The following is a 19367-nucleotide window of genomic DNA, read 5'->3' on the forward strand; positions in this document are numbered from 1 at the left end:
CGGAAGTGCACTTCACTTAGGTGTCGAGGTGTGCGAATGGATGGTGGTGGTGGTGGTACAGATAAGTGGTGTGGATCGAGTCAAAGGCAGAAGCCACAAGCGGATATTCGGCAAGGCGAGTCGGAGCAAGATTGCCACAAAGCCGGAGCGCCTCAGCATTTTGTGGGTTCAGAACCGAGGCTGTCGGCCTGAGCCGAACATTTCTAGCAAGCTGAGCTCAAATTGACTTGACGAAGAAATATCGCGCGACAGGCGCCATCTTCGCTTCACTTTCACGGTCTTTTCCGGACGGACGATCCGAATAACTCGTCTGAGAATGTTAGCTGAGAACACTAACATCCATGACCAAAAATAACCTTCATCCACGATGCTACATGACAAGACTCAGGCCACACACAGAGATGGAGAAGAAGTACGAATCTGGACGAAACCAACGGAGGGAGAGAGAGAGTGTGTGTGTGCCCCAATGGAACTACTGCGAGACAGTGGAAGAAAGCTGCGGCAGCTACTGCTCCTCCTGGTGCGGAAGGATGCCCTTCTGTCGGAGTGAATCTGCATTAGGCCTCGATTCGAGATCCTTCTGCAGCTGGTTGCCCAGACGAGCTCTCTCCAGCTCCTCCTTCTTACCCTGAAGAGCCGGAGCTACCGACTGATCTTTGAGGATACCTCGATTCACCAGATCCTCCTTCTCGGGTCTCCTCTCGAGCCTTCCTTCCAGCTTGTCGGTCAACTGGCTCTTCTGCAGCTCATCTCGCTTTGCCTGGAGCGAAGGTGCAACCGATTGGTCCTTGAGGATGCCGCGCGATACCAGATCCTCACGTTCGGGACGACGCTCGAGTCGACCTTCGAGCTTGTCGGCGCGTTGCGACTTTTCCAGTTCGTCGCGAGCGGCTTGCAGCGACGGTGCCAGGTTGCCAGGCTTAAGAATGTTCTTCTCCTCCAGCTCGTGACGATCGGGACGATGGCCCAGGCTTCGTTCCAGGCGTGCGCGGTATTCGTCCGAAATCGGGCTCTTGGGATGGTCGGCCGCTCCTCCGCCAGCGGCATTGGCAGCAGCAATGTCGAGGTTGTTGATCGTGGCTATCCAAGTTAAGGCAAAGCGTGTGTGTGTGTGAGTTTTTGTGTGTGCCGAATCCACTCAACTACAACAGTCGATACATACCCATCTTTGCGGTGTCGGTGTGCTCCGATGGAGGCTCAGTCGTGAAGAAAGGAAGGGACCATCCGCTCGATGTCACGGTCAACATGGCAGTTCAGGGGCTCAGCACAGCCAAATTTAGCCGCCAGCGCAACCGCTCGGGCCTCCTTCCCGGTCAGCTCTCTCCACATTTTGCATTTTCCAGAAGCACACGAGCTGTGTTGTTGTGCATGAGCATGAGGCTCTCCGCAGAGGTGTGTTGCTCTTTCACTTACTCGTGACTGCATCTGTCACTTTTCCCTCTCTCTTTCAAAACGCGTGGCTTGCTTCACCTACTTTCTCACACACTCGCGTTACCGCTACACTCGGTGAGCACGACGACACTCGCTGCCATGTATTGGGGATGGAATAACTTATTAGAGGTTGTTAAAATGCTAGAGATCTAAGAATACATTGTGTGTTGGGATGCCAGAGGTGTCGGCGACGGATCACCTAACAGCGGCGAGCGGCTTGTCGTCGTCGTCGCTGCTGTCGCTATCGCTGCTCAGATCGTCGTCGCTCTCTTCCGCCTTGTCCACCGCCTTCAGAGGCTTGCTCATCTTCCGATCCGCAGCCGTCTGCTTCTTCAGAGTTCCATTGGCTGTGGGCGCAGCTTCCTTTGAATCCGCCGCGTCCGTCATGGCCGCAAACGAGCCGCCGTTCTGGCCCTTGCGTTCGGCAGAGTCGAGCTTGCGCATCTTGGATTGGGCGTCCTTGACAAACACCCACTTGGCCGAGATGTCGCGCCCGTCGTCGCCCGAAGCCGCCCACTTGAACTTCTTCTGCAGCGAATTGGCGAAGAACTGGCCGATGTTCATCACCTGCAATCCCAACTCCATCTTTTCGCTGTCGCCCGTCGAGTTGGCGAGACCCGTCTTTGCCGCTCCTTTCTTGCCAGCTGCGCCCTTGCCCTTCTTGGACTTGACGTCCTCCTCCTCCTCCTCCTTCTTGACCTTCTTCTTCGGTGCGCCCTTGCCCTGTCCGAGATCGATGAGACGGTCGTCCCACTCCTTCAGCCAGGCGAGCGTGATACGCGGGTCGATGTAGTTGAGCTTGGACGTGCCCAGCGCCACATCCGACGTGTTGTTCTTGTTGACCAGCTCCGCCTCCTGCTTCTTGATCATCTCATACTTGCTAAGGATCTTCTTGGCCGAGCTGGCAAAGTTGCAGCTGGTCGCATGCGACTTGTTGCTCTTGCGTTCCTTCTCCAGTCGCTTGGCCGTCTCGTTGAGCGACTTGAGCTCCTCGTCCACCTGCTTCTTGTCCTTGTACCCCTTGATCGACGATCGCACCTCCTCCTCGACGTTCTTGGCCTTCTTGCCCTTTTTCGGCGATCCATCGTCGCCGGTGAGACCCTTCTGCTCCAACTGATACTGCAGCTCGGACTGCTGACGCTTGAATGTCGACTCGAGCTTGGACTTCTTGTCCGTGATCATCTGCTCCTCGTACTGCTTGACCTTTTCCGCATCTAGCTCTTGCTTTTGCATGATCTTGTCGAATTGCTTCATGAACGGGAACTCTTTCGGCTTGTATTCCTTCTTGAGCTCGCCGATCTTGTGGAACGTGAGGATCTTTTGCTGCTCCTTCATGATCTCGTATCGGATCTGGAAGATCTTGTCCTGAGTGCGCTCGAGGTTGCGGTTGAGCAACATGGGATTGACCGTCTTTTGATGGTTGCACAGGATGGCCACCTGTCGATTGGCTTCGTTGTAGGCCAGGCGCAGATTGGTCTGGTTGATCTCGCGCTCGGCTTTGTTGGATCGCGACTTGAGCCACTCTTCGGTCTGCTCGAGCAAACCTTGGAACGTGACCGAGGCATTGTAGGTACGGAAGACCTTGGCACTCAAGCCCTTCATGTACTTTGACAAGAACTGGTTGACCGAGCCGGGCTGGAGCGGCTGCATCTTGCCGCCTCCGGAGCCGCTCTCGGGCGCGCAGAAGATGGGATCCGAGGGCTTCTTGCGTACAAAGTTACCCGACGCGTCCTTCATGCCGTTGGTCTTGAGGAACATGGCGATGTTCTTGAAGACGTCCGGGTTGGTGATCTTGAGATCTTCCTCGAACTTCATCGAGTCCTTTCCGAGAAATTCGAGGTGGATGGTGTCTGGCATCTTGATCTGGGCGTGCTCGCAGCGCAGTGAACAGACACCGTACGTCTCGGCCTCGTCTTCGCCCTTCTCGTTACCGGCACGGAGCGAAAAGTTGTCGATGAGCCAGACGATGGTGGCGATCTGTCGCTCGTGGCGCACCTTGGACTTGAGGTTCTTGTTGACGTCACGTCGGATCTGTTTGACCACCGTGTCGAGCTTTCGCGCCTTTTCGAACTTTTCGCGATCCGAGTTGGTCTTGAAGTTGGAGGTGGCGTCGAGGAAGACGTACTTGAATTGTCCGTTGATGTTCTCCTTCCAGTAGGCGAGCCAGGTGACGTCCTTCTTCTCAACCACTTCGGCCCAGTCGCCCATGCCTGCGGGAGGGTGAGGAGCTGGGTGTTTTGCGCTGTGGTTGATGGTGATGTCGCCGGGATGGATGCGTCGCTTGACCTTGCCCGCTTTGGGATGGGCGCCGCGTCCTAGGAAGAGACCAGGCGGCTCTACGTTGAAGTTGCCGACGCGCTGCTCGACGCCATCGACGAGGCAGATCTTCCACTTGGATTCCTCGACCTTGCGCTCTTCGATCTCGCGCTTGCGTGCCGAGGGAGCCAAAGCCTTCTTTCGTTCGAGCTCGGCGTCCCTGAGACTGCGCCAGTAGTTGTACATATCGCGAAAGTCGAGCTTGTCGAACGACTTGATCTGCGTGCCGTCTCTAGGCGGATACTTTTTGAGATCCGCCTTGAAGTCGTCGAAGAAGTTGCGGTTGAAGATGGCGTTCTGTGCATGCTGAGTTTCGAGCTTGACGGCATAAAACATGGCGACCTCTTCAGTCTGCCACGGCAGATCGACAGGCCTTCCGTCGTACTTGAGTTTGACGTCCCTGGGCAACGGCTGATATGGATCAGGGAACCGAGGACCCTTGTGGACGAGCACGTCCCACTTCTTTTCGCCCGAGCCGGTGATGGACATTGTCTTAGGAGGCTTTCGATTCGCCTTGGATGTCCGACTCAACGGTTTATCGTCATCATCATCATCGTCATCGTCGTCGTCGCCGTTGCCATCGCCATCCTCATCGTCGTCCTCTTCCTCGTCGTCGTCATCATTGTCGTCACTGTCGTTGTTCTTCTTCACGACGGCGGTGAGTGGTGCATCCGAATCGGAGTCCGAGGAATCTTCGTCGTCGTCCTGGCTGCTGCCGCTACGCTTCTTGACGCCATTCTGGGATGTGACTGCGGTAAGAGGGGCATCACTGTCGCTCGAGAGATCGCTGTCTTCTACTTTGGGCCTCTTTGCGAGAGGCTTGTCATCGTCGTCGGAGCTTGCGTCGCTGTCGCTGAAAATGCTGGGCTTGGCGGGGCGTTTGGCGTGACCGTTTGTGGAGCCAGACGCCAAAGAGGCGGGCATAGGCTCATTCTTGACTTGAATGCCCGACATCGTGTCGATGATTTAGGACGGCGAAATTGGAGCGAGTTGATGCGGAGCCGTTCGGGACGAGATCCGCAAATGGAATGCAGGGGAGCGGGATGCGACTCGATCGGTGGAGTGGTTGGCGATCGTGGCAACTGAAAAGTCCTCGTACCGCAGCTCAGGGACTGGACGCGGAGTGACAAGAGTGACGAAAGGAGAAGTGCGCGAAGAACAGCTTGTACAGGACCTGAAGTCGGAGCGGTTCAGCGTTGAGAATGAACTCGCGTTGCCGGAAGCGAGCCGCAGCTGTAGAATGGAATGACGGAGTAGGCTCGAAGAGCTAGCGGGCTGACCAGCAATGCCGCAGAAACAGGAGGTGTGGATCAATATGAAACTGTGTAGACGCAAGGGAAGCGATCGAAGCTTGTCTAGAGTCTCTGGCGGATTGCGTGTTGCGGACTATCTGGAGAAGAGAAAGATCGTGAGACTGAGCCGGAGGTGAAGGCGGCGCGACCGATGCCGACAGGATAGTAGAGAAGGAAGAAGAGCAGAGGGATGCGAGAGTCAGGAGAATGAATGCTGAGTCGTTTGAGCGGATCGAAGCCGATGCTAAGCAGCTGTGACAGCACGTCGAGATGAAAAGAAAAAGTGAAGTCAAGAGGTCGCTTTTGGAAGTGTTGCTTGCAGAAACAACCTTTTTCCCTCGGTCAGATCGTGTTCAAGTGGATCGTGCAGCCAGAGAGTCTGCGGTGCACAACCTTCTTTTTCGACTTTCTTCCCGTCTGCTAGCGGACGTGTCCTTTTTTTTCTCAGTGTGCGTCCGTGTGACGCGTGGATGAGAAAGTCGAGCGGATGTCGCTCAGCAGTCTCGGTTGCTTCACACGTAGTCCGCATGCTCTAAATGAATGAGACTGGGGCGCGGTCAACCACCAACATTGATACCGTTCGACTCGCACTCAACGCGTTGGTTGGTCTGTCTCGGCGGCCGATTTCACTTGTGGTGGTCGTCGAACGACCCCATCTCATTCCAGTTGACGACTGGCTTCGGTTTCATACCTCCACCAGGGAGCAACAGCCTTTCACTCGAGCTCACTTTGATTGACTTTGAGGGTAAGTGATGATAAGATGGCTGACTGCGACTGTGTCGTGAGGGCTTGATTTCTTCATTGAATGCTGTGTGCAGACGTACGTCGCTGGACAAGCTTGGTCCATTTCGCCTCAGAGACCAGCAATCCTTAAAGAGACGACGAATTGGGTCAAAAGAGGTGCACGCCGAAAGCGTCTCGCCGACAGAGCTCTTCGAAACGCGTTTGGTGAGGATTATCCCGCACGAAAAATTAACAAATTTCGGGTCCGCGCTCAGCCTCGAGCGTCCGTCAAGTTCACGATTCGAGCTACATTGCTCCACACTTCTTGTACTCTCCGTCAAGCATCTTTCGATATAACCGGTGCCGATCCTCTTCATCCCGTCTCGTCTCTGCGAGGATAATCGCGACGCTCTCGAGGAATAATACAAAAGGTAAGAGCTCCTCTCCAGGCCTATTTAGATTCGACATCAAGCGGCTTGAACGTAGGCCAAGCAAGAACGAAGCAGCGCAGACCGCGACATCGGAAAGTTGCACATGTACTGCGACGAGAATCGAACGACACACGAGGAAGCGACAATCTCGGCTTTGATCGCGCCGTCTTACACGACCTGAAAGCACAGTCTCGAGAGAAAGCAGAGCTGACCAACCGTCCTGTTCGGATCCGCTCCCACTCTTCTCCTTTACGACCCCAACTCGCTGCACCATCGCACCGTCTCGAACCTTTTCAAATCGCCAGACCGCTCCTCCTTACCACCCGCCATCTCATATATCTGCAACTATGCCACAACTCTACCGTGATCCATGGGCCAAGCGCGAGGCATGGCGCAAGCACCCCGTCTTCTCGCACCGCTTCTTCGCACGCAACATCTTCCCTGGCTTCGGACTGGGCCTCGGCGCGTTTGCAGTCTACCTGGCAATCGACACCATCACACATCCTTCCAACATCGAGAAGCTCAAGGAGGACGCCCGTAAACAGACCGGCCGCGACCACTGAAAGCCTGCTCGACCATCATACACAACATTCAGCAATTCAGATTCATTGGTAACCGCATCTCTGACTAACCTCAAAAGCAATGCTCTGACTAACCTCAACAGCAATGTGCTTCGTATAGTCTCGTCGAAGATGCTTGCAGCTGATCATGAGTAGCATCCTTTGTAAGGATTCGTCTCTGCAAGCATGATCACGACAAGTCCTATGAGGATACGGCCATTTGAGATCGGATCGGTAGTAACAGACCGATGCCAAGATGCAATCAATTCTGATTTGTCACATCATGTTACATCGAGAATTCGTGACAGTGGTTGAGAATTTCCTATTCCTCGCACGAAAAACCGAGATCCTGCCGCGGCAATATATTCTCGAGCCATGAGCACGCCATTTGCTTGTCCAGGTGCGTCTTCGCGAAATTTGACAGGCGTCCCGGGCTGCACGGTTGAGTCATGGATTTACCACAGCAGCAAAGCCCTGAGCTAGTGAAGGCTGGATGGACGCCTCGACAGGGTCCTGTGGTAGCGACGCTGTGGGCCCACATCGCTCCCGCATGCAACGGTGTACTGTTCAGCAACGCACCAGTCGCTATGGCTACAGTCAAGGCGAGCAACACCTCCGCAAAGGTGCTGCCATGGTCGTCGAATGCCATACAGGTTCGTTCATTGCTGCCACGCGACCGAGTCAAAGAGACATTTCAGACGATGCTCAAGAGCGGAACGGATGCGAAGTTTTCCCCATTTTGCTGAAATGGCTTGGAGCGGCGTTTAGGCGGCGCAAGACGAGACAGTCGAGCAGAAACCGTGCACAGGCGCAGATTTTTGTTTGTTTGATTTCTTCTCAACGATCTTCCCGGTCGTCCCAGCATGTGCCACTGTGACTCTTTGGCTCCACATCTGTTCTCGATTAGATTTCTTCCTCTGCGTCTGTCTTGATCGCGGAGCGTGTGTGATTTGATCCGAAACACAAAGGCAGCCGAGGCAAATCTCTGCCGCCCGCTCATTGACGCTTTTGCACGGCTTTGGGCATCTGTCGCCATAACGCCAAGAAGAAATGCACCACTTTCAGCCTTTGGGCGTCATCCGGTGCCAAGCTTGCGGTCCTGTTCTCTAGGTTTCGTGATTTGCACTTTCTTCAAAGCGTGCCGGACGGGTCAGATGCCGATGTGAAGGAGAGTCTGAAGGATGAGGCGGGGCATTGTGGAACACAAGAGGTGCTGTGTGTGATCTGAGCAGATAGCCAGGCGTCACCGACAATTGCCGCATGCTCCGTTGATCTGGGCTTGCAGCAACACGCTGACCGCCTCTCGGAACATCGTCTCGGCTGCGTGAATGCAGTTGCCCAATTTTGACATTTCTTCTTGCTCGACTTCCGAGTCTTCTCGTTCCGTTCCCACCATCATCTCATCCCTTCCTCCCGCTGCTTCGGCTTTTCCGTCCCTTTCCCTTTCCCACGCATATCTTCACAATGGCCAACGCTCCTCACGGTGGCGTCCTCAAGGACTTGCTCGTTCGCGATGCTCCCATCGCCGCTCAGCTTCGCCAGGAGGCCGACACGCTTCCCGAGATCGTGCTCACCGAGCGTCAGCTTTGCGATCTCGAACTCATCATCAACGGTGGTTTCTCCCCGCTCCAGGGCTTCATGAACCAGGCTGACTACAACGGTTGTCTCGACAACTTGCGTCTGACCGACGGCAACCTTTTCCCCATGCCCATCACGCTCGATGTGGACCAGCAGCAGGTCGATGCGCTCAAGATCCAGCAGGGTGTCCGCATCGCCCTCCGCGATCCTCGCGACGACAACCCTATCGCCATCATCACCGTCACCGATGTCTACGCCGTCGACAAGGTTCGCGAGGCCAAGTCCGTGTTTGGCTCGGACGACCTCGCTCACCCTGCCATCACCTACCTCCACAAGTCGGTCAAGGACTTCTACGTCGGCGGTGACGTCCAGGCCATCTCCAAGCCCGCTTACTACGACTACGTCGCCCTCCGATACACCCCCGCTGAGCTCCGTCAGCACTTTGCCAAGATCGCGTGGCGAAAGGTGGTCGCGTTCCAGACGCGTAACCCCATGCACCGTGCTCACCGTGAGCTCACCGTCCGAGCTGCTCGTCAGCGCCAGGCCAACGTGCTCATCCACCCCGTCGTCGGTATGACCAAGCCCGGTGACGTCGACCACTACACCCGCGTACGTGTCTACCAGTCGCTCATGCCCCGTTACCCCAACGGCATGGCTACGCTTGCCCTGCTGCCGCTCGCCATGCGAATGGGCGGTCCCCGCGAAGCTCTCTGGCACGCCATCATCCGCAAGAACTTTGGTGTCACCCACTTCATCGTCGGTCGCGACCACGCCGGTCCCGGTAAGGACTCCTCCGGCAAAGACTTCTACGGTCCCTACGACGCCCAGACCCTCGTCACCAAGTACACCGAAGAGCTCGGCATCGAAATGGTTCCCTTCCAACAGATGACCTACATCCCCTCCACCGACGAATACCAACCTGTTGACGAGGTTGCCGCCGGCACCCAGACCATGGATATCTCCGGCACCGAGCTTCGACGACGCCTTCGCACCGGCGCTGCCATCCCGGACTGGTTCTCGTACGAATCCGTCGTCAAGACGCTCCGCGAGTCCTACCCGCCCAAAGCCAAGCAAGGCTTCACGCTCTTCCTCACCGGTCTGCACAACTCTGGCAAGGACCAGATCGCCCGTGCGCTCCAGGTCAAGCTGAACGAACAGGGTGGACGATCCGTCTCGCTGCTCCTCGGCGAAACTGTGCGCTCCGAGCTCTCGTCCGAACTCGGATTCTCGCCCGAAGATCGTCAGAAGAACATCCAGCGAATCTCGTTCGTCGCCGCTGAACTCACCCGCGCCGGCGCCGCCGTCATCGCTGCTCCCATCGCACCGTACGAGAAGTCGCGCGCCGTCGCCCGCGACACCATCACCAAGACCGGCGGTGCTGGAAACTTCTTCCTCATCCACGTGGCTACTCCGTTGGAGTTCTGCGAGGCTACCGACCGAAAGGGCAACTACGCCAAGGCTAGGGCAGGTCAGATCAAGGGCTTCACTGGTGTGGACGACGTCTACGAGGAACCCACCGATGCTGACCTCGTGGTGGATGCCAGCACCCAGAGCGTCGCAGAGATCACCCACTCGATCATCCTCTTGCTCGAGGCCCAGTCGTTGATCTAGAAGAAATGCACGAGACGAATAGAGTTTTCTTTGCTCGCTTCAGACGAGCTTTTTTCCTCAGTAGCATACACGTTCCCCGTTTACAAAAAAAAGATTGTTGAGTCCAAGTCCAATTGTTCAAGCGCAAATCTTCCATTCTGACCACCAAAGCACGTCGTTTTCTGAGCCGAGCAGGAACAAAAGAGAGTGTGATTACGTGACGCTAAGAGACAAAGAAAGTTTGAGCGAGTGTGATGTTGTGAAAAAATGAGAGGTAGTGTACAAAGAATCGAAGAAGAGAAAAGAGAGTGTTCGAGCATGAAGACGAGAAGTAAGAGAGGTCGGATGCCAATGTTTCCTATGCTAAGGTTTGGCCCGTAGCCTCTCTCTCCTCTGTCTTTGCCTATTACATCAGGTTGTGTCGAGATCAAGCGTCTAGGCGATCACGTTGACGGTGTTACCACCCCAGAGCTTTCCACCACCGATGGGACGAGACCTCCTGAACTTGATGTGGAAGTTGTCGCCGGTCTGAGGAAGTCCGAGATCAACACCGAGACCGGTTCCGATGATGATGTTACCGTTGCCCTGACCGTTTCCGGACTTATCGCTACCGACGCTCTGATCGTTGCCGATGATGATGTTGCCGTTGCCGTTGCCACTGCCCTGGTCACCGGAACCGACCTTGTTGCCTTGACCGAGGATGATGTTCAGGTTTCCGTTGCCGGTACCCTGTCCACTTCCCGTACCACCGTTTCCGTTGTTGGATCCGACAGTGTTGTCACCGAGGGAAAGGTTTCCATTTCCGGAACCGGAACCATTGCCCGAGCCAGTGTTACCGTTGCCGTTGTTGCTGCCGATCTTGCCTCCGCCAACGTTGGCGTTGCCGTCGAGGATACCGTTGGCAGCGCCGGCGTTGTTGTTGCCGTTGTTGCTACCAGCATCCTTGGCAAGGTTGAGGTTTCCATCACCAACTCCGTTGAGGAGACCAGAGTTGGAGTTGCCGTTCTTGGAACCGTTTCCGGATCCGGCGTTGAGGTTTCCGCCAGCGACGCCGTTGCCGAGGCCGCTGTTGTTGTTGCCGCTGTCGACACCGTTGTCCTTGCCCAGGTTGCCATTACCTGTGGCGACACCGTTGGCTGCACCCGTGTTCGAGTTGCCGACGTTGTCGCCGTTGCCAGAGCCGGGGTTGAGGTTTCCGTCGGCAGCACCGTTGAGAAGGCCGCTGTTCTTGTTGCCGTTGTTGGATCCATTGTCCGAGCCGAGGTTGCCGTTTCCGGTGGCGACACCGTTGGCAGCTCCGGTGTTTTCATTGCCGTTCTTGGAACCGTTGTCCTTGCCAGCGTTGAGGTTACCGTCAGCGACGCCATTGGCTGAGCCGGGGTTCTTGTTGCCGTTGTCGTTGCCGTTGCCAGATCCGAGGTTGGCATTGCCGTCGGCGACACCGTTCAACAGTCCAGTGTTCTCGTTGCCGTTCTTGTTGCCGTTGTCGCTGCCAGCGTTGAGGTTACCGGAAGCAACTCCGTTTCCTGAGCCAGGGTTCTTGTTACCATTCTCGTTGCCGTTGCCGGATCCGAGGTTGGCATTACCATTGCCGACACCGTTCAACAAGCCAGAGTTGGAGTTGCCGTTCTTGTCGCCGTTGTTCGAGCCAGGGTTCAAGTTGCCGTTGAGGAGACCGTTGCCGGTACCAGCGTTGTTGTTTCCATTCTGGTTGCCGTTGTTGTTGCCAATGTTGCCATTGCCGTTCAGGCCGCCATTGAGCGATCCGGAGTTGTTGTTTCCGTTCTGGTTGCCATTGTTGTTTCCAGGGTTGAGGTTTCCGTTGCCAATGCCGTTGCCGCTACCCGAGTTGTTGTTCCCATTGCCGTTGCCGTTGTTGCTTCCAGGGTTGAGGTTGCCGTTGCCGACGCCGTTGCCACTGCCGGAGTTGTTGTTTCCGTTGTTGTTTCCATTGTTGGAACCAATGTTGCCGTTGCCATTGAGGCCACCGTTGCCGATACCGGAGTTGTTGTTACCGTTGTTGTTACCGTTGTTGCCGCCAATGTTGCCGTTGCCGTCTCCGATGCCGTTGCCAATGCCAGAGTTGCCATTGCCGTTACCGCCACCATTGCCGCCGCCGGTAGAACCGCCTCCATTGGATCCACCGCCGTTCGAGCCTCCGCCGTTCGAGCCGCCACCGTTCGAGCCGCCGCCATTGGAGCCGCCACCGTTAGATCCACCGCCGTTAGATCCACCGCCGTTAGATCCACCGCCGTTGGAGCCTCCACCGTTAGATCCACCGCCGTTGGATCCGCCGCCGTTAGATCCGCCGCCGTTGTGAGATCCGCCACCGTTAGATCCACCACCGTTAGATCCGCCTCCATTGGAGCTGCCTGATCCAGAGCCTCCAGAGCCAGAGCCTCCAGAGCCAGAGCCAGATCCAGAGCCAGAGCCAGAGCCAGAGCCAGATCCAGATCCAGATCCAGATCCAGAGCCAGAGCCAGAGCCAGAGCCAGAGCCGGTGCCTTTGCCGGTACCAGAGCCGGAAGCGCTACCAGATCCAGAGCCGTGACCCGAGCCGGAGCCGGAGCCTGAACCGGAACCGGAACCCCAGCCGGCACCAGCACCACCCCAAGGGCCGTTGGCTGGGTTCCAACCCGAGGTGCAAGTGCAGTAGCAGCCGGCTAGCGGGGCCTGGGAGTATGTGGGGACGGGGAAGGACTGAGGAACGGGAGCAGGCTGGGTAGCATTTGCGGCAGCGGGCGGTGCGCAGGTGTCGTCACCAGCGTAGACGAGGGAGAGAGAAGCCAGCACGAGTGCCGAGGAAGAAAGCTTGATCTTCATATCCGATTACTGTATGCGTTGACGTCGAGCCAAGCGAAGAAAGATGGAGGAAGAAGGAGTTGTAGGAAAGGAGTGCGAATTCGACGGGCTTCGGGCCGACGTGAAGGGACCTTCTCGAAGGTGTGGACGGATGAGGAGGAGAGTTTGATGAGGGAAAGGGGGGGCGGGAGTAGCTGCGATGAAGCTCCTTATATCGTTCCAAAGAAAGCATTCGGCACAGAGGTTTGACCTGCAATGAAGAAGAAAGGCTGGAACACTTACGTCTGGGCGACCAAGGGAAAAACGGCGGAAGGAATGGGCGAGAGCCTGATTCGCTGGTCCACAAATGCGATACAAGGACAGGTTCTCGAGGAGGATCCTCTGGACATCCGCTGGGACGCTGGACAGAGAATCCTCGCCAGTGTTTCTGGTTGAGACTGTCGCAGGACAGCTTGTGGACTCTCTGGGCTACAAATCCGCTTGTTTGAGTCGAGGTCCTGAACGGAGGATCGACGTGCGGCAGTTCGCTAGGGGGATGGCGCCAAAGTTTGGGAGCCGAACATGCTGGTAAGCGAGCATGCTAGACGAGGCAAGTAGAGACATTGGGCGCTGAGGCTCTAATGACGTCGGCTGTACGAATGGCTTCGAAAGAACGATCGATGCTGTGGAGGCGCCGAAGCCGCTCGCTTGTTTTGCGGCAGTCCCTGAAGTGAGCATCAGTAGCTGGGCGGAGCAAAGGTAAGGACGCAAGAGATGCATGTTTCAAACCAAAGCCGCTATCGTGACGGGGAAAAGGATCGCGACAGTGTGGAGCCGGGGTACAGTAGCCAGGGACGAAAGACAACTGGAGTGGAAGATGTAGCTGGTTGAAGCTTCTACTGAGAAGGATGTCTCGCATCAAGAGGCGCAGGAACGAACAAGAAACACTGTGTTGAACAGCTAATGAAAGTACGAAACCCGGAAGATGACGAGTTTCGCACGGCCGAGGTGGTGCCTGAAGGAGGAGAGGAGGACGCGATGGTGATGTTGGGTGCGGCAAGCAAGGGAGTGCGTGAACGTGAGAACGAAACGGGAGCCGAAGTCGAAGGAGGCGGTGGTCCGCAGGAAGGCATCACGGTGCGGTCACAGTATTGAAAGCCCGCAACAAGCGGAGAAGGGGGTGGTAACGGGGTAAAGCTGAGACCAAGGTCTAGGGCCAGGCTGTTTGCGAAGAAGAGGTGAACGGTACGATGCAAGCGAAGCGGATATGCACTGTGGTAGCAGCTCTCGCGTCGAAGCGGGCAGAGATTTGGCAGAATTGGACGGGCGGGATCAGCTTTTGCATATGGTCTTAGGGGGCGACGGCGCGATGGAGGCTCAGCTGCGCCACGAGAACGCCCATGCAAAGCAGGGGGTTAGTGGATTTTTGGGATGTATAGCGACATGCTTGAACCCAAAATCTCGGCAGCGAGCATCCAGTCTCAGCCTCCCCGCGTTTTACCTTTGACAGCGTATGAACCAAAGACCGGCAACGGCGCGAAGAAGAGCAACGCGGGCGGCAAATGTCTCGCGTAGCTCGAAAAGATGCACAAATTGAAAGGTACTTACAGTGTAATGCCAAGTGAACTAGTGCCGAAAGCCGCAGCGCGTGATTTACCGACAACGGAAGATCCTCTGCCAATCAGATTTCCACGCAGGTCCAGTGTCTGTGTCAAGCGGATCCACGGTCGATCCCCCGCCACGATTGGCGCTATGCGCCACTGTGGCTTCTTCCATCGCCTCGTCCTTCACCGACGCTGCTCCTGCTCCTGATGAGTTCTCAGCTCTGGCGGAAATCTGCCCTATTCTATGCTGTCCTTGCAGCTGTGATGCTTCGGCAAACTGTCCGAAGGCGTCGATGTGATCAGGTCAGGGTTGTAAGGCTGATCCGAGGCAGTTACTTGGTAAGCACACAAAATCACGCTCGCAGAATGCTCAGAGCAGCTTTCAAGCGTCTTTCGTCCAGCTCAGCGTCCATACAAAGCAAACTCAGAGCCGCAGTGCAGCCTGAGGTTTGGTATCGGCACTTTCATCCGAAACTCACACGGCTCAGTCGAGCTGTGTTGCAGACCCTGCGGACCCCTGCAGAGCCAGCAGAGCCAGCAGAGCGTTGGACAATAACGTTTGCGCTTTGTCTCTGATTTTCAGCCCCGCTCATTGGATCCTGACAGCTCTCCACGCGCCTTAGTGGGGAGCGGAGTCGAAAGTTTTTCAAACCCAGCTGCCTGCATCCTGGCGCGCTCCTCAAGCTGCCGTCGATCCACCGCTTTGGCAGTAAAGTGGATTGACCCGCTCTTTTAGAACCCCTTATGCTTTTTCCGCTCCGTCGGAGCTCACTGGTTCGACACCAAAAGGACACTGCAAGCAGTCTCAGACGTTCACATGTTGTTGACGACAGCCCGACAAGCCCGACAAACACAGCCTTTGCTTGTCGTCTTGCTCACATTGGCACTCCGCGCCTCTAATTCGCTCGCCCCCTGCTACGTCACCTTCACTTGTGGTGTACGATAATCACAACCGCTCAACTCCGCCATGCTGACTCCTGTCTCTCCGGTTCTCCGTGTTTCGATCTTGCAAGTCTGGACCGATTCATGGGGTTTGAGCGATCGGATGGGAACACCACGTTGGGGTCATGGCGTCTGCTACCGATCTTTCGACCGTCGGGGGACCTGTTGCCCCTTGCAGATCAGGAACCCCAAGTAAGGAGTACGCAGCAGATCTTCCTTCGGCTGCGGTCGCCGCATTCGCATCGAATAGGAAAGCAAAGTTTCTGCATCTCACCCACACGGTCGCGGTACACAAGGTCCAGAGGCTGAGCTTAGGTTCGGCTGTGGGTTCAATTTCCTTTTCTTGGGCCCTCAGAGACAGTAGCGAGGATGGCCCGCAGGCAGAAATAAAGTTAGGCGAGAAACTCGGATCTTGGCACCCTTTGCGAGACCCTAAGTAAGCAATTGGCTGGACGTCCGTCGTGCCGAGGACGCCCTGCACGGCCAACGCTTAGCCTGCATCGATCGTAGGGTTCGCCGTTCGCCCGCGTTCTTCAAAGGGTTAGCTGGGCCTCGATCTGGTTGCGTGATCTGCTAAAGCTCGTCGTACCGGACGGCAAACGTGCATGGCGTGTATCCTGGACCAGCTACGGCACGACAGTGCAGACTTTGCGGGCGCGGCAACAGTCCTGTATTCGGCGCCGTGATGAATCAGGCGGCTGAGACCAAGTCATACTGAAACCACACGGTAAGCACTGTCACCTCAAAGCTTCTTGGTTGACTGGATCGATGCGTGGAACAGCGCTTACGCTCCTCGGCGAGCACCAAAGCTGTGGTGGAAAGGTCAGCGCACCGACAAGCACATGGTCCTGGCCATCGCCCGGCTTCAACACAACAAACCTCACCCACGGGATCTAGTGGATGCTTGAAACAAGCACCGAAGTCCAGCGTTTCGGGTCGTCTCTTGAGTGTAGAGCCAGGCCAGATGTGCGCCAGGGTCAAGTGTCACATGAGCATCGATCCACGCTACGCTCGATGCAGACAACTCTTTTTGTGTCATCACTCGACCGTGCGCTCTCGACGCCAATGCAATTCATTGTCGCCGATGAGACACACCTAGCCGACACGGCAGAACCGGCTGCTCAGCTCACAATGGCAGAACAGAGGAAGAAATGGCGAGAGACGCAGCGCCAACTGTTTCGAGCTGCGCGGGAGGCGCTGTAAAAGTATTGCGAGACAGGCGGGCAGCTTGGGACAATGCAGTGCTAGTGTGAGGGAGACAAACGAACGGGCTGAATGCGCAAGCTTATTGTTGTCGGATACACGAAGCGAGAGGGCGAGCCGATGAGGAACACCGGCAAGCCTCAGAATGCGGCGCCAAAGCCGGGCGCCATCGTCGACGCCGTTGAGTCCCGCCGACAGAGGGGCGTTCGCGCGGCGCTCGTTTTACGGATGGAGGCTAGCGCTGCAAGCGCGCTGCCGATCCTTTTCTGCCGATCCTCTTGCCGAAGTGGAAGCCACAAAACGGGCGGGTTCCTGGGCGGTGCCTGTATCACTGTTACATCCGTATCTCTCACATTTTGGCGTGAATTCCTGGCAAATCGCCGATTGTAAAGATTGGCTCAAGGATCGAGACGATCGGATTTCAGACAACGTCGTCGGTCTATCGTCAGAGGGGCGAATCTCGTTCAACACAGCTTCTCCTGCTTAACCTTTCGCGACACAATCCCGGATCTGTCCTCCTATGCTCTGGATCGTCAGTGCAGATACCTGTTCGCTGATCAACCCTTGTTTCTTTGATCTTGTAAATCCAGAGCAGCGAAGATCCTCGTGTTGATGTTCAGAGCGGTCCGGTCCGGTCGCGGAGATGATCAACGAGTCCTTGCGAGGTGCGGTGAAAAGTGTAAGCTGGACGCCGTGCGAGGCTACGACAAGATGTCCACGTTCCGCGGTGATGATGGTCGCCGACGCTGCAGAAAGAGAGCCAGTGATGCAGCAGAGTGGTCGGAGCACGGGCTTTCCGCTGGCTTGATCGCTACGGCGCGATTCGGAACAGACACGCTTTTTCTTGGTGCACCAAGAAGAATCGGGTTTCAACTCTGGTCGGCGAATACAAAATGCTCGAATTGCTGGGCAACCTGGGCGATTTCAAATAGGCGACGCCTCTCGAGAAGTTTCGAACTTTTTTTCTCCTCGGACCTGCTCGCTGCTGGCTGCTTGGCTTGATCGGCTTTCTTGATATTTCAGATAGGGAGCTACGAGAAATACCGACGCCAGCGTACCGCACACAGGAACAACGGCGTGGACAAAAGAAAAAAGTGACAGAAAGCTTCCGACCGGATCGACAGCGGCACAGCGTGGGGACAGCGAAAGAAAGAGAGAAAGAAAAAGAGTGTTGCACAAGGCGTCATCGATCCGACCAACGAGATTCGCGATTGGCGCGCACGGAAACATCCTTTCTCTCGCCTTTCGATCCGACACCATCACCGCCAACTACCACCACCACCACCACCACCCCTCCTCTCCATTCCGCTTCTTTTCTCTTTCCATCGTTCGGATCTAGAAAGACAGTATATCTTCAAAAATGGCTACCTTCACCGAACGTTTCACCAAGGGTACCTACCCCATCCACTCGGTCGCCGAGGCCGTCAAGCCCGGTCCTCAGGGTGTCGACCTCTACTCGAGGTTCTTCCTCGCCGGTGCTCTTTGCTGGTGAGTTTCTATGCTGTTCTCGAGAAGGCGCAGCGGCGGATCAGCTTCTGGTTGGTGCTGCAAAGCAAGTACTGGAGGACGGTCGGAGGATTGCAACGCTAGATAAGGCGACGCAGTGGAAGCGGATTGTGCATCAGGAGCCAAGTGGATCTCCCGCAGAGACCCGCTCTGTTGCTCCGTCTCAGGGAGCATTTAAACGAGAGTCAGATTTGGCACAGATGGCTCGAATAGTTGGAAAATTAGATCATGGTCTCCGAACTATAACTCGTTCGGATCACAACCGATCGCAGGAATATCGACCGAGAGGCAATGCGAAACCTCCCTCGATGCAGTTACCATTCGAAGGAAGATCCGCCGCCCTCTCGATGCTATTGTTCACATTGGAACGCATCACTGACATTCATTCTCTCATTTTTCGACCGCATACAGCTCCATCACCCACGGTGCCGTCACTCCCATCGATGTCGTCAAGACGCGTATCCAACTCGAGCCCACCGTCTACAACAAGGGCATGATCGGCGGTTTCCGCCAGGTCGTCGCCAAGGAAGGTGCTGGTGCCCTCCTCACCGGTCTCGGCCCCACCGTTCTCGGTTACTTCCTCCAGGGTGGTTTCAAGTTCGGGGGTTACGAGCTCTTCAAGAAGATCCTCGTCTCGCAGATGGACAACGACACGGCCGTCAAGAACCGCATGGCCATCTACCTCGGTGCTTCCGCCATTGCCGAGTTCTTCGCCGACATCGCCCTCTGCCCTCTCGAGGCCACGCGTATCCGTCTCGTGTCGCAGCCCACTTTCGCCAACGGTCTCGCACCCGCCTTCCTCAAGATCGCCCGTGAGGAGGGTCTCGGTGGCTTCTACGCCGGTTTCGGTCCCATCCTGTTCAAGCAGATCCCTTACAACATGGCCAAGTTCGCCACCATGGAGGTTGTGCTCGAGAAGGCCATCCAGGCGTACGGCAAGCCCAAGTCGGAGCTCAGCGGTAGTGAGGCTACCTTCCTCAACCTCGGATCTGGTTTGATCGCCGGTTTCGCCGCTGCCACCATCTCGCAGCCCGCCGACACGCTCCTCTCCAAGATCAACAAGCAGAAGGCGCTGCCCGGTGAGACGGTCGCTGGACGCATCACCAAGATGGCCGGTGAGCTCGGTGTGCGTGGTCTGTTCGGTGGTCTGACCACCCGTCTGGTCATGGTTGGTTCCATCACCGCCGGTCAGTTCGGTATCTACGGTGAGCTCAAGAAGGCTCTCGGTGCCACCAACACTGTCGAGATCTCCAAGGCTTGATACATTGCAATTCGATAAAAAACTTTTCCTCCTCCGCGCCTTATGTACATTTCTAGATCCGCACGTTAGCCGACTCCCTGTCTAATGCTAAAGGACGAGGTTGTTGGTGGCACTCGTTGGTTTGACCGCATCGCAATCCAGCTTGCCTA

The 19367-nt window shown here is 56.1% G+C and overlaps 8 protein-coding genes across 8 annotated transcripts; 4 read left to right on the forward strand and 4 right to left on the reverse strand.

The window, feature by feature from the left end:
* Positions 1–505: 505 nt before the first annotated feature.
* On the reverse strand, positions 506–1247 carry PHSY_003291 (RPEL repeat protein; the record flags this gene model as incomplete). Its single annotated transcript, XM_012333912.1, has 2 exons — positions 506–1080; positions 1163–1247. The coding sequence occupies 2 exons, from the start codon at positions 1245–1247 to the stop codon at positions 506–508; spliced, it is 660 nt and encodes a 219-aa protein (XP_012189302.1).
* A 379-nt stretch (positions 1248–1626) lies between these two features.
* PHSY_003292 (topoisomerase I) lies at positions 1627–4701 on the reverse strand (the record flags this gene model as incomplete). The annotated part of the gene is made up of 1 exon (XM_012333913.1): positions 1627–4701. One exon carries the CDS (start codon positions 4699–4701, stop codon positions 1627–1629), a length of 3075 nt encoding a protein of 1024 aa, XP_012189303.1.
* Positions 4702–5665: 964 nt separating this feature from the next.
* Positions 5666–6139, reverse strand: PHSY_003293 (mu-adaptin 3; the record flags this gene model as incomplete). Its single annotated transcript, XM_012333914.1, has 1 exon — positions 5666–6139. The coding sequence occupies one exon, from the start codon at positions 6137–6139 to the stop codon at positions 5666–5668; it is 474 nt and encodes a 157-aa protein (XP_012189304.1).
* Positions 6140–6540: 401 nt separating this feature from the next.
* On the forward strand, positions 6541–6756 carry PHSY_003294 (hypothetical protein; the record flags this gene model as incomplete). Its single annotated transcript, XM_012333915.1, has 1 exon — positions 6541–6756. The coding sequence occupies one exon, from the start codon at positions 6541–6543 to the stop codon at positions 6754–6756; it is 216 nt and encodes a 71-aa protein (XP_012189305.1).
* Positions 6757–7246: 490 nt separating this feature from the next.
* Positions 7247–7630, forward strand: PHSY_003295 (WD repeat-containing protein; the record flags this gene model as incomplete). Its single annotated transcript, XM_012333916.1, has 1 exon — positions 7247–7630. The coding sequence occupies one exon, from the start codon at positions 7247–7249 to the stop codon at positions 7628–7630; it is 384 nt and encodes a 127-aa protein (XP_012189306.1).
* A 587-nt stretch (positions 7631–8217) lies between these two features.
* Positions 8218–9942, forward strand: PHSY_003296 (hypothetical protein; the record flags this gene model as incomplete). The annotated part of the gene is made up of 1 exon (XM_012333917.1): positions 8218–9942. One exon carries the CDS (start codon positions 8218–8220, stop codon positions 9940–9942), a length of 1725 nt encoding a protein of 574 aa, XP_012189307.1.
* A 414-nt stretch (positions 9943–10356) lies between these two features.
* Positions 10357–14478, reverse strand: PHSY_003297 (hypothetical protein; the record flags this gene model as incomplete). The annotated part of the gene is made up of 3 exons (XM_012333918.1): positions 10357–12491; positions 14204–14277; positions 14360–14478. 3 exons carry the CDS (start codon positions 14476–14478, stop codon positions 10357–10359), a joined length of 2328 nt encoding a protein of 775 aa, XP_012189308.1.
* Positions 14479–17094: 2616 nt separating this feature from the next.
* Positions 17095–19218, forward strand: PHSY_003298 (phosphate carrier protein 2; the record flags this gene model as incomplete). Its single annotated transcript, XM_012333919.1, has 4 exons — positions 17095–17116; positions 17475–17584; positions 17791–17939; positions 18369–19218. 4 exons carry the CDS (start codon positions 17095–17097, stop codon positions 19216–19218), a joined length of 1131 nt encoding a protein of 376 aa, XP_012189309.1.
* Between the last annotated feature and the right edge of the window lie 149 nt (positions 19219–19367).

The sequence above is a fragment of the Pseudozyma hubeiensis genome (assembly GCF_000403515.1).
Source record: "Pseudozyma hubeiensis SY62 DNA, scaffold: PHS33, whole genome shotgun sequence".
Classification (NCBI taxonomy): Eukaryota; Fungi; Basidiomycota; class Ustilaginomycetes; order Ustilaginales; family Ustilaginaceae; genus Pseudozyma; species Pseudozyma hubeiensis.